At 39.0% G+C, this 12,155-nt stretch overlaps 1 protein-coding gene and 1 pseudogene across 1 annotated transcript in view; one reads left to right on the top strand and one right to left on the bottom strand.

Annotated features, from left to right (window-relative positions):
- Positions 1-231: 231 nt before the first annotated feature.
- On the top strand, positions 232-1,159 carry LOC107295707 (annotated as a pseudogene).
- An 8,208-nt stretch (positions 1,160-9,367) lies between these two features.
- Positions 9,368-12,155, bottom strand: part of TTC5 (tetratricopeptide repeat domain 5) — a 21,692-nt gene continuing 18,904 nt past the window's right edge. Inside the window, 1 exon segment of the mRNA XM_015825034.1 lies at positions 9,368-10,172. Within this exon segment, the coding sequence (XP_015680520.1) occupies positions 10,053-10,172 (120 nt within the window). The 3' untranslated portion in view covers positions 9,368-10,052.

Genomic DNA, 12,155 nt, shown 5'->3' on the forward strand with positions numbered 1-12,155 from the left:
TAGAGTACCAGGGACACAACCCCTAATGCCATTACCAGCTTTGCTGATTCCCACAAAGGCTGAGGAGGGAAGACTAGCTACATTGACTTAGAATTCTTCAAGACAGTTCAGGTGGCTCCCCATTCAGATATCACATGGCGTGGTTGCTCAGCTCCTTTTGATGGAAACAGAAAGATGGGAAGATGAAACTTGTTTCTGGTATGTAATGAGAATCCTTTTGTTGCCTTCCAGATGGAGTTGGTCAATAAAAGCAAAGTTCAAGAGTTTGTTTTGGTGGGCTTTGGAGGTCAGCAACAGATACATCACCTGCTCATCATTATTTTTGCTGTTCTCTACATCCTGACTTTGACCGAGAACGTTGTCATTATCATGCTGGTGTTCCTAGATTCCCACTTGGCTCGGCTTCCCATGTACGTCTTCCTGGGTAACTTCTCCTGGTTGGAGATGGCTTATGTGAGCACAACCATGCCTCGTATGCTTTATGACCTGGTCACTTCAAAGGGGAACATCTCTTTCCAGGCCTGCTTCCTTCAATTCTACATATTCTTCTCCCTGGGCAGCACAGAATGCTTCTTCCTATCAGCTATGGCTTTGGATCGCTACTTAGCTATCTGCCATCCATTGCGTTACCTGCAAGTAATGTCCCAAAGTATCTGCTCAGCCCTGGTGGCTACTTGTTGGATCCTTGGCTTTCTGTGGTACATTGTCCCTGTGATATTAATGTCCAGGTTGTCCTATTGTGGCTCAAACATCATCGATCACTTATTATGTGACCCTGGACCAATTCTATCCTTGGCATGTCCACCATTAGGGAAAGCTCCTTTTATTTGCCAAGTGTTTATGAATACCGTGTTTGCAGTCANTGCTTTCTTACAGCATGGTGATTCTCACACTGATGCAAAAATCTAGGAAAGGGAACCGAAGGAAGACTTTCTCCACTATCATGTTCCACCTAGTACTGGTCACCCTTTTCTATGGGTCAGTGGCAGGGGTTTACTTAACTCCTGGAGGAGAAAGTCAATCAGATGTCACCAAATTAGCAACCATCTTCTACACCACCATTACCCCATTTCTAAATCCCTTTATTTACTGCCTGAGGAATGACCAGGTGAAAGAGGCTTTGGGCAGGTTGCTGAAAAGAAAAGGGAGATTTGTGTAAAATGAGAAAATAGTTTAAACTGCTGAAAAAGGAATTAAGGATGAGCACATCCTCAATTGAGGAGAGAGAGAGAGAGAGAGACAGACTCAAATGTTTAGAACAGAAGCCACCAATCATCCTGTTTAGGTGGACACATTTGGGATTTTGTGGCAGATCCAGTGTCACAGAATAGTTGCCAAAACTATTCAACACAGGGCAAACTTGTTTCCAAATCCAACACTTCAGAATATGCTATTACTTCAATTTATTCTTGTATTTTTCTCTCCTCTGGATAAATGGGTCATATTTTTTTTTAAAAGCACTTGGTTGCAACCACAGGGTCTCTGGGGGCCTAGAGGCATGTATTATGCTTAAGGCCAGTGCTTAATTTTGTCACACACAAGATTTCCTATTACTATTAGTCTGTCTCTCATTCACACACACATACACACACACCTATCTATATCTGTCATATACTTCCATCATCTACCTCTACTGTCTGTCTGTTTTTCTGCCTATCTCTGTATCTATTTATCTCTCCATCTATCATTTATATCTACCACATATCTCTATCTATCTATCTATCTATCTATCTATCTATCTATCTATCTATCTATCTATCTATCTATCTATCTATCTATCTATCTATCTATCTAATAGAATAGTATAGAGCTGGAAGGGACCTTGGAGGTCTTCTAGTCCAGCCCCCTGCTCAAGCAGGAGACCCTATACTATTTCAGAAAAGTGACTGTCTAGTCTCTTCTTAAAAATCTCCAGTGATGGAGTGCCCATTGATTTCTGAAGGCAAGCTGTTCCACTGATTAATTGTCATCACTGTTAATTCCAGGTTGCTTCTCTCTTTGGTCAGTTTCCAACCATTGTTTCTTGTCCTGCCCTCTGGTGCTTTGGAGAATAGTTTGACGCCCTCTTCTTTGTGGCAACCCCTCAAATACTGGAAAACTGCTACCATGTCACCCGTTTTTTCTTTTTCTTTAGACTAGCCAAACCCAAGTCCTGCAACTATTCTTCATATGTTTTAGTCTCCAGACCTTTGATCATTTTAGTTGGTCTTCTCTGAATTTTTTCCAAGGTCTCAACATCTTTTTTGAATTGTAGTATGGTGACCAAAATTGGTTGCAGTATTCCAGATGTGGTCTTACTATCTCTATCTATCTGTCTTTCTGTCTATCATCTATGGCTATAATTCATGGATGACTGGTCTAGACCTTGGTCAAGAGAACAGAGCCTTTTTAGGGACTATTAAACTTGAAAGTCAATCATTGGTTTTCAAGTACAAAAATAAGCCAAGCCTTTTACAAGGACTTGAGCAGGGCTTTTCAACCAGTGGTACGGGTACCACCTGTGGTACATTGGCACCTGGCAGGTGGTACGCGACCATCCTAGAAAAGTGGTAGTGGGGGAGGGAAATGAGCTGAACCGGTGGCAGCACCGCACAAGCCTGAGCGAGAGATGGCTGGAGCTGCAGGGCTATCAGGGCTCAGCGGAAGTGCCAGAATCAGCGCCAGGCTTCAGCTGGAGCTTGGCGCTGATCCTGGCGCTTCTGCTGAGCCCTGAAGAAGCACCAATCAGCTGGAAAGCGGCACTGATCCTGGTGCTTCTGCTGAGCCCAGAAGAAGCGTCAATCATCTGGAATGTTGCAGCATCTCCAGGGTCTTGTGATTTACATTCAGATGCTTGGCAACTGATTCATATTTATGACGGTCACAGTGTCCCAGGATCATGTGAAGTAACCAAAACCTGCTGCAACCACCCAGCAGACGGGGGGGAATAAAAACCAAACACCCCCCACCCCACCTCCGCTGCCAATCCTCAACAGAAATGCTCACAACAATGAAAACCTCGGACAGGAGGAAGAGCACGGCCGGGTGGGCAGGCAGGTGTCTTGCTCGGCTGTGGCTTGGGGGGCACTTTCTTCAGTGCCATTGTAACTTCGAACAGTCACTAAGTGAACTGTTGTAAGTCAAGGACTACCTGTACTTTATCACTTTTTTCCTCTTTTTTTTTTTTTTGGTCAAGTTTTTGACACCTTGCTAGGCGACTGGTGGTACTCGGATGTTGCCATAGCCTAAAGGTGGTACAATGAGTGAAAAGTTTGAAAAGCTCTGGACTAGAGTACAGTGAAAGTTAAAATACTACTATGGGATATGCAAAGGTATGATGCTTAAAGAACAGAAATATCAATTATGTTTGAGCCATTGTTTAGCACACTACTACTACTACATATCTTTGTCCATGGTTTCTTTTACTGTCGTTCATAATTGTTCTTAATTTTCAGATTCTCTGAGTCTGTTTGTTAAAGAGAGTTTTACAATTTCTGCAAATCGTATTATTAATAAATTGCCTTGAAGCCAAATAGACATTGTACGATTATTCTATTTCAGATTTAGAAATTCTGGTAGACCGAATGACAAGGTTATGACCGGCAGTCATCCCTTGGTATCACGCTATGAACAAAGTCATATTTGGTGCTAAACTATAACATGTTTTTCTTTGCTTTGGTATATTGCGTTGGGTGTACTTCAACTCGATGATTTGTAGGATCATGGTTTTTGGTTTCACATGTAAACAGAACTAAATGTGTTTTTCAGTAAACGTAGTTATAAACAATGACTCTCAATGGAGATGTTCAACCTTATGTAAAATTGCAAAAACATCTTGAAGAATTGCCTCTGAACTGTAATTTTTAAGTGGCTAAAGGAGAAAATTATCAAAAAAAAAATACAGGAATGATCAAATGTAAATTTTAACAGAATAACAGAGTTGGAAGGGACCTTGGAGGTCATCTAGTCCAACCCCCTGCTCAGGCAGGAAACCCTACACCATTTCAGACAAATGGCTGTCCAGTCTCTTCTTAAAAACTTCCAGTGTTGGAGCATTCACCGCTTCTGGAGGCAGGTTGTTCCACTGATTAATTGTTCTAACTGTCAGGAAATTTCTCCTTAGTTCTAGGTTGCTTCTCTCTTTGGTTTGTTTCCATTCATTGCTTCTTGTCCTGCCTTCAGGCACTTTGGAGAATAGCTTGACTTTCTTTTTTTTTAATGTTTTATTGATTTTCTAATTTTACATTTAAGTATTTAAAAAGCAACGTGGCGGCTGAGTTAATCAAAAATTCAATGACACACAAACATCTTTAGTGCAAGTCTCAAACTACCACATTAAATATTTCCTCTCTTTTCCCCTTAGTATTTACTTTCTCATGTTTAAAGTCATACAATTCATATTATATCAATTAAATAAACATAACATTCTTACATTTCTCAATAATTTTAGCTCATACGTATCCTGGTTATTTTAACATTCAGCCTGTATAGACAATCAATGTCCTAATTAGTTTTTCCCAATTTTTAGTTTTCCATTAATATTTAAATTTAACATTTAATATTTATAATTTCAAGTTTTAAGCGACCAAAATTCCCTTTATCACAATTCATCACAAAGTCTAATATTCAAGATACACATCTTATCTATTTGAATATATTCTATTTCTCACCATCTTACATCATCTAATTAATTATAGTGTAACATTCTTATTTTCTATTAATTTCCAAATGTCTTAAATTTAGTAACCAAAATTTCTCTTGTTTCAACATCAAATACTTCCTCTCTTTTTCTCTTAGTGTCTATTATCTCATATTTAAGCTAGTATAGTTCTTATTATATCAGCTAATTAAAAACATGTTTATTACATTTGTCAGTAGATTTTTAGCTTATATATATCTTATTTACTTTTACATTCAACCTTTGTAAACCAATCAATATTCAGATTTAACTTTTGGTATTTATACCTCCAAGTTTTAAATGACCAAAGTTTTCTTTATGTCAGTTCATAACAAAATGTAGTATTCAAAGTACACGTCTTGTCGATTTGAGTATATTCTATTTTCTTCAGCCTTATTCTAGCTTTCTTTCTTTGCCAACTCGCCTTCCATATCTGTGCTTTTAAGTCATCAAATAGTTTCCCTCTGTTATTATATATGTTGTTTGAGATAAAAGAGGCCATCCAGTCTTCATTTTTTTGGGAAGGGCTAACAAATCGTCTCTCTATTTTTCCATCTCGACGTAGTTGTCCTGAAATGTTTATCTTCCCTTCGGTCTGTTCTTCTTCTTGATCCTCAGGTTTCTTTTGGTTTATATAGAAAGTCTTTTCCATTTTCAGTGTTGTCAGTCCCTTTTCTGGGTTTTCCGTTAACTGTGTTTGTTGATCAGTTGAATCTTCTATCATAGTATTTAATTGTTCTTCTATTATATTCTGTGTAGCTGGTTCTTTACTTGTAATCAAAGTTTGGGTTTGTATATCTAGGCTGACATCTTGTTCTTTTCTGCAGCTTCTTATTTCATCAGTAGCTGTAAGAATAGTTTCATAAATTGCTTTCAACATAAAAAGAATCTGTTCCTGATCTTCTTCCATGTTCTCTTAGTAGTGTGTTAAATTAAAAGCTTTACAATCAGAGAATGAAAATAATTTTGTCACTGACTATAAAACACAGCTGGGCTTCTCACAGCTGATATCTGCCAAGGTTGCAAAAGCCTTATCTATAGTCTGGGCTTCAAGCCAAGTCTCTTTTAGACAATAACAAGTTGTAATATCAGGTTTAGCCACAAGATGTTGCCCACACCATTTAAGATTTTTGTTTTTTTTTAAGTCCAAAATTTTTATAATCCTTTCTCAATTTTACTTCTTTTTTATAAGTAAGAACCCAAATCTTCAATAAGAATAAGAAATCTTTTAGTCCTCAAATTTTAGAAAGATAAAAATCCAGTTAGAATCAAGTTGTTTTTTCAGCGTTTTAAACTCCCCTGGATAGTCAGTCACTGCTGATTTTAGAGGGTGGGGTAGAATTTCCCTTCCCTCTCTCCACAGGGGGGGAAAATACTTTGGGCAGCTTATACAGGTAGAAAAAATAATTAGGATTGAAGAGAGGTTCAGATCTCACCCAGTCTCATCTGCGCTGCTTTGTATGTGCCTGATGGTAAATTTGACTTCGGCTGTCTGCAGCCTAGTGACGAGCCATATTTCTATGGCCGGTCTTTCATCTGCTGGTTTGGAGGGTTGCCCTGGATCGAGCGGAAGGGCTACCGCCCTCCTGCGATCAAACAGGGATCCCCTCCTTGCTTGTCGCCCCTACAGGGTGACTTTCGACCCTTTCCAGGGTCCCCCAGCAATGCAAAATCGGACGTGGAAGACGGAGCTCACCTTCCAAACGTCCACGGCAGCTGCATCGGCAAACCAGAAGTCGCTTGACTCCCTTTTCTTTGGTTCATATATGTTTTAGTCTCTGGCCAGAAAAAGTAGCAATCTCGCTTTAGCAGATGTCACCATCCTGTCTGATCACATAAAGTCACCAAGGCTTTGCCTCCCCCACCCATGTACAAGAACCGAGGTTGTCCTTGGCAAACCACCACAAAGGTAGTTTTCATAAACAATTTGTCAGTCATCTTTAATGGCAGGAAGCAGCAAATCACCCTGTCTTCTTCTTCCTAACATAAAAAAAGTAGATAAGAGCTTCAAAAGTCTACTACTTTCCCCTGGCATTTGCATCAAGCATCTACTTGATACATTAGTCCAAAAGCTGCCACTTTCCCAAGGGAGAGAAAGGGAAACAAGAGTTAAACTAATTAAAGAGAAAAACATTTTGGCATCATTAGGCAGATGTAGATTTGAACTTATGCCTTTGGGATCTCCTTCAGGAGCCAATTAAAACTGCCAGCTTTGTACAGCAATTTATCTTTTTTTCTACAGTACCAAGCCAAGCAATTAAACAACATACACTTCTGGCAATTAAGAGTTGAAGAAAGGTTATAGAAATGTTATTCTACTCTTCTGTTGAGGAATCTATTCACATACATGCTAGTTGAGGAACTGGTATTAGGCTGGATTTTACCTCAAATTAAGCAGCAGAGACTCTGAATTAACATGTTATGCTTAACCATGGTTTGGTTAACCACGATTTAGTTATTAAATGGATATGCCACCCATCTCACGATTTATTAAATAAGCAGTTACTGAATTCACACAATAAATCATATGTATGCATATATATGTATATCAGTTAGTATGGTATTTTAACTCATTTTTTATATTAAAATAGACTTGGTCTATGTTACACTACAGGTAAAATACACTACAGGTAGTTGTCAACGCATAACCGCAATGGAGCCCCAAATTTCCATTGCTAAGCAAGACCGTTGTTAAGTGAGTTTTGTCCATTTTTACAATGTTTCTTGCCACCATTGTTAAGTGAATCACTGAAGCTGTTAATTGAATTGTTCAGTTGTTAAGCAAATCTGGCTTCCCCCATTGACTTTGCTGGTTGGAAGCCGCCTGGGCAGCTTGCAAAGGGTGATCATGACCCTGTTGCGACACTGCAACAGTCATAAGTACATGCCAGTTGCCAAGCATCTGAATTTTGATCATGTGACCATGGAGATGNGAATGGTTGTTAAGTCGAGGACTACCTGTATGTGAAATTTTCCTGTGTGTATAAGCTATTACAATTCTCTTCTAGAACGGACAGATGAAGTTGCTGGAATTTTATTATAGGATCTAATGAACCTAATCCTTCATCAGTTCCTGGGGCAGTTGAAATTACACACATCTGTAAATTGCCAAGGTTAAGAAGCACTTTTTTAGACTGAAAAAAAAATAAAGAAGAATTAAAAACCCAGATAATTATTTGCCAAGGAAAGTGCATCCATTTACATCAGCATGAGTTAAAGTTCCATTTTGAGGATGTCACCACCATTATTATTCTTTTCGTATGCATATTATACATGTAAAACTGCTGGATTCTTGTTACAGACCATTAAAGAAATCAAATTTAAATTTCACAGTGTACGAGCTGCCTACGCTTTACAATTTGATTAGGATTTTTATTTATTTATAAGGGTAACCATGGGCCGATGTTTGAACAATTTCTTGATCCCAGCTTGATAGGGCCAGCAGGTGCTGAATAAAATTACTTGCCATAAGGAGAAGGCAGATTCACTCCACATTTCTTGCCCGTTCTTTGGAAACTAATTGGTCATGCTACCAAAATGAACACTTCTGTCAACTATAATAATCCCTGCATGGCCTTACACAAGCAGCCTTCTTTAACTGCAACCATTATGCCGCTAGAGGGCATTGCATGCCAAAACTACTAGATACAAAGATAGTTCCCCCCCCCGCCACCATCACTCTGCTGAACACTTAATTCTCACAGCACCATCTCATTTCCCATCTTTTCTCATCCTCTCATCTTTCCTACTATCTTCTCCTATTGGTTTCTTATGATTTATCTATTGTTATTATGATCTATGACATATTACTTGCTGTTTATATGTACACTGTCAGCTTATGCACCGGAGACAAATTCCTTGTGTGTTCAATCACACTTGGCCAATAAAAAATTCTATTCTATTCTATTCTGTTCTGTTCTATTCTTATTCTAATTCTAATTCTAATTCTAATTCTATTTCTATTTCTATTTCTATTTCTATTTCTATTTCTATTCTAATTCTATTCTACCATTCCATTCCATTCCATTCCATTCCTATTCCATTCCATTCCATTCCATTCCATTCTATTCCATTCTATTCCATTCCATTCCTATTCCTATTCTTTCTATTCTATTCTGTTCTATTCTTATTCTAATTCTATTTCTATTCTAATTCTATTCTATTCTACCATCCATTCCATTCCTATTCCTATTCCTATTCCATTCCATTCCATTCTATTTTATTCTGTTCTATTCTATTCCATTCCATTCCTATTCCTATTCTTTCTATTCTATTCTGTTTTGTTCTGTTCCATTCTATTCTACATTCCATTCCATTCTACATTCTATTCTATTATGTTCAGTTCCATTCTGTTCCCATTCCATTCCATTCCATTCTATTCTTCCATTCCATTCCATTCCATTCCATTCCATTCCTTTCCTATTCCGTTCCGTTCCATTCTATTTTATTCTATTCTGTTCCATTCCGTTCCATTCCTATCCCTACTCCTACTCCTACTCCTATCCCTATCCCTATCCCTAATCCTATTCCTAGTCCATTCCCATTCGTATTCTGTTCTATTCTATTCTTATTTCTGTTCTTATTGCTAGTTCTATTTCTATTTCTATTCCATTCCATTCTAAGCAGTACGAGATCAACACAGAAGATTTGCTTAATTCTAATTAAACCAGTTGTTTTACCATTCTCCATAAACAGAAGTTTTACACGATATTATGGCAAAGGACTCATTTTATTGGTTGGAAGGGAAAAGATCAGGAGTCCGGCGGAAAAAGTATACAAAAATTACAAAAAAAACCCATCTCAAAATAATATCAAATAAATACAGAAAGCATCTCTTCCATTTACACAGAAATAACAAGTTGGATGTAGCATTGATCATACTGACCCACAAGACGGTGGGATTTAGGATAGCCAGGCTAGCCTAAGTCCCACTGACTTCATTAATACACTGTAAGAACAGAATTTGATTCAGATGAACGGGATCTAAAAAAATCTACACTGACCGACTGCCCAAACTTAAATGCGATGGAGGCAAAGCAAGAGCGAAGATGAAAGAACGGATCAGAAAAGGGGGAGAAAACTAAAGAGAAGGGGAACAAAATGAGCAGCCCCCTGATTTCCTGTGGACACTCATTTCAGTACAAATGAAAGCAAAACAGCTGTCTGTGGAAAAGAAACTTGGGGGGAAAAAAAACCCAAAAGAGATGAGAATTAAAGCACCAGGTTGAACAAATGTTCTGCAATTCTATTTTTCTCTCGCTCCTTCACTTAATGGCTGGATGGTATTTCACGAATCCGTCCCATCTCTCTAAACTACTGAAAAAGTAGGCAGAGAGGGAATCGATGTAGTCTAAAACTCTTGAGCACCCCTGGAAATTTTGCCCTTCGTCTCTCCTCATTCACTTTGTGCCTGATAGGCAACGGTCGCGGCGGCCTGGCTTTGCGATCCTTGCACTTTGCCGTTCACCACCAGAACCAGAGGAGTCTCTACGCGGATGCCAGAAAAAGTAAAACTCTGAAAAGCAGGAAAAAAAAGAAGAAAAAAAGGATGAGAACGGAGAACGTTAGGTTATGTGAGATGCTTTAAAAAAAAAACCATCAGTGTAAGTGGCATTATTTATTTGTTACATGCATTCGCTGCCTATCTCTCTGTGGAAGGAGGCAGCTGAAATATTGAAAGGAAAGGAAGAAAAATGAGAAGGCTGGAAAACAGAATAGGAGTACAGGTAGGCCTTGACTTACGACCAGAATTGAGCCCAATGTTTCCGTTGCTAAGCGAGACAGCGGTTAAGTGAGTTTGGCCGCATTTTACTGCTTTTCTTGCCACAGTTGTTAAGTGAATCACTGAAATTGTTAAAATGACAATAAAATGACAATAAAGGTTATCTAATCTAATCTAATCTTAGTAACATGGTTGTTAAGTGAATCTGGATTCCCCATTGACTTTGCTTGTCAGAAGATTGCAGAAGGAGATCACGTGACCCCAGGACACTGCAGCCGCCATAAGTATGAGTCAGTTGCCAAAGCATCTGAATTTTGGTCACTTGACCCTGCAACAGTCGTAAGTGTGAAAAACGGTCATAAATTGCTTTTTTCAGTGCCACTGTAACTTTGAATGGTCACTAAATGAACTATTGTTAAGTCGAGGACTACTTGTAAAATAATAGAACAATAATGTAAACAATGACAAAAGAACAATCATAGCTGGCTTACACAGATACTTTAGAATAGACTAGACCAGTGGTAGGCAACCTTGGCTCTTTTATGACTCGTGGACTTCCAACTCCCAGAATTCCTGAGCCAGCCATGCTGAGGGGAAAGGGAGAGGTTTCCAAGTTGAGCCATGCTGGCTCAGGAATTCTGGGAGTTGAAGTCCACGAGTCATAAAAGAGCCAAGGTTGCCTATCCCTGGACTAGACTGGGAATAAAAACTTCATTCTCACTTTAAATGTACCCTAATCACCATACATTAAAATGATATTTTGTTACATTCAGCTCTCAAAAAAAAACATTATGCAAATACCCACATACACACACACATATGACACAGAGAAACATCACAGTCTAGTTTGAATTTATACATATACATGGCAAAAAAACCCCACATGAAACACTTTTCTCCTCAAATAACAGACAGGAAAATCATCACAAAACGTATTCATACAAAAAATGTATGAAGAAAATAAAAGCTCTCATACGCTGGATTTCCTGTCTTTGTTTTCAAGGGAATATTTCCAATATTTCTCCATTTAAGTACAGCTAGCCCACACCTTACAACCCTTTGTTTAGTGCAGGGGTAGTCAACCTTGGCTCTTTTATGACTCGTGGACTTCAACTCCCAGAATTCCAGAGCCAGCTGTGCTGGCTCAGGAATTCTGCGAGTTGAAGCCCACGAGTCATAAAAGAGCCAAGGTTGACTACCCCTGGTTTAGTGTGTATTCAAAGTTACAATAGCACAGAACAAAAGTGACTAGAGATCGGTCCTTGCTTTCACAAACCTTGCAGCAATCCCCATGGTAACATGATCAAAATTCAAGTGCTTGGCAACCCGACGTGTATTTAGGACAGTTGAAGCATCCTGGGGTCACATGATCGCCATGTGTAATCTCCCCAGTCAGCTACTGACAAGCAAAGTCGATGGAGAAAGCTGGATTCACTTAGCAACTGCCTGAGTTCACTTAATTGCAGTGATTTGTTTAACAACCATGGTAAAAACGTCATAAAATCAGGCATGACTCAACAATGATCTTGTTCAGCATCAGAAATTCTGGCCCTAAATGTGGACATAAACTGAGGGCGGTCTGTAATTCCAGGTTGCCCGTTATAAGCTTTAGATTATTTGTGGAAGGCTCTGATTAAGGTTGAACTTGATTCATGGCATGACATAGGAGAGACAAAGGGGGAATAGGGAGAGTAGACTCACTTTGTTCTGGTGTTGGATGTGATGGTGCCGAAGATGCGGTTCAGGGATGGCCACCGAGTCCCCAATTAGGACCCC

The sequence above is a fragment of the Protobothrops mucrosquamatus genome, unplaced genomic scaffold (genome assembly GCF_001527695.2).
Source record: "Protobothrops mucrosquamatus isolate PMUCROS unplaced genomic scaffold, P.Mucros_1.0 scaffold2453, whole genome shotgun sequence".
Lineage (NCBI taxonomy): Eukaryota > Metazoa > Chordata > Lepidosauria > Squamata > Viperidae > Protobothrops > Protobothrops mucrosquamatus.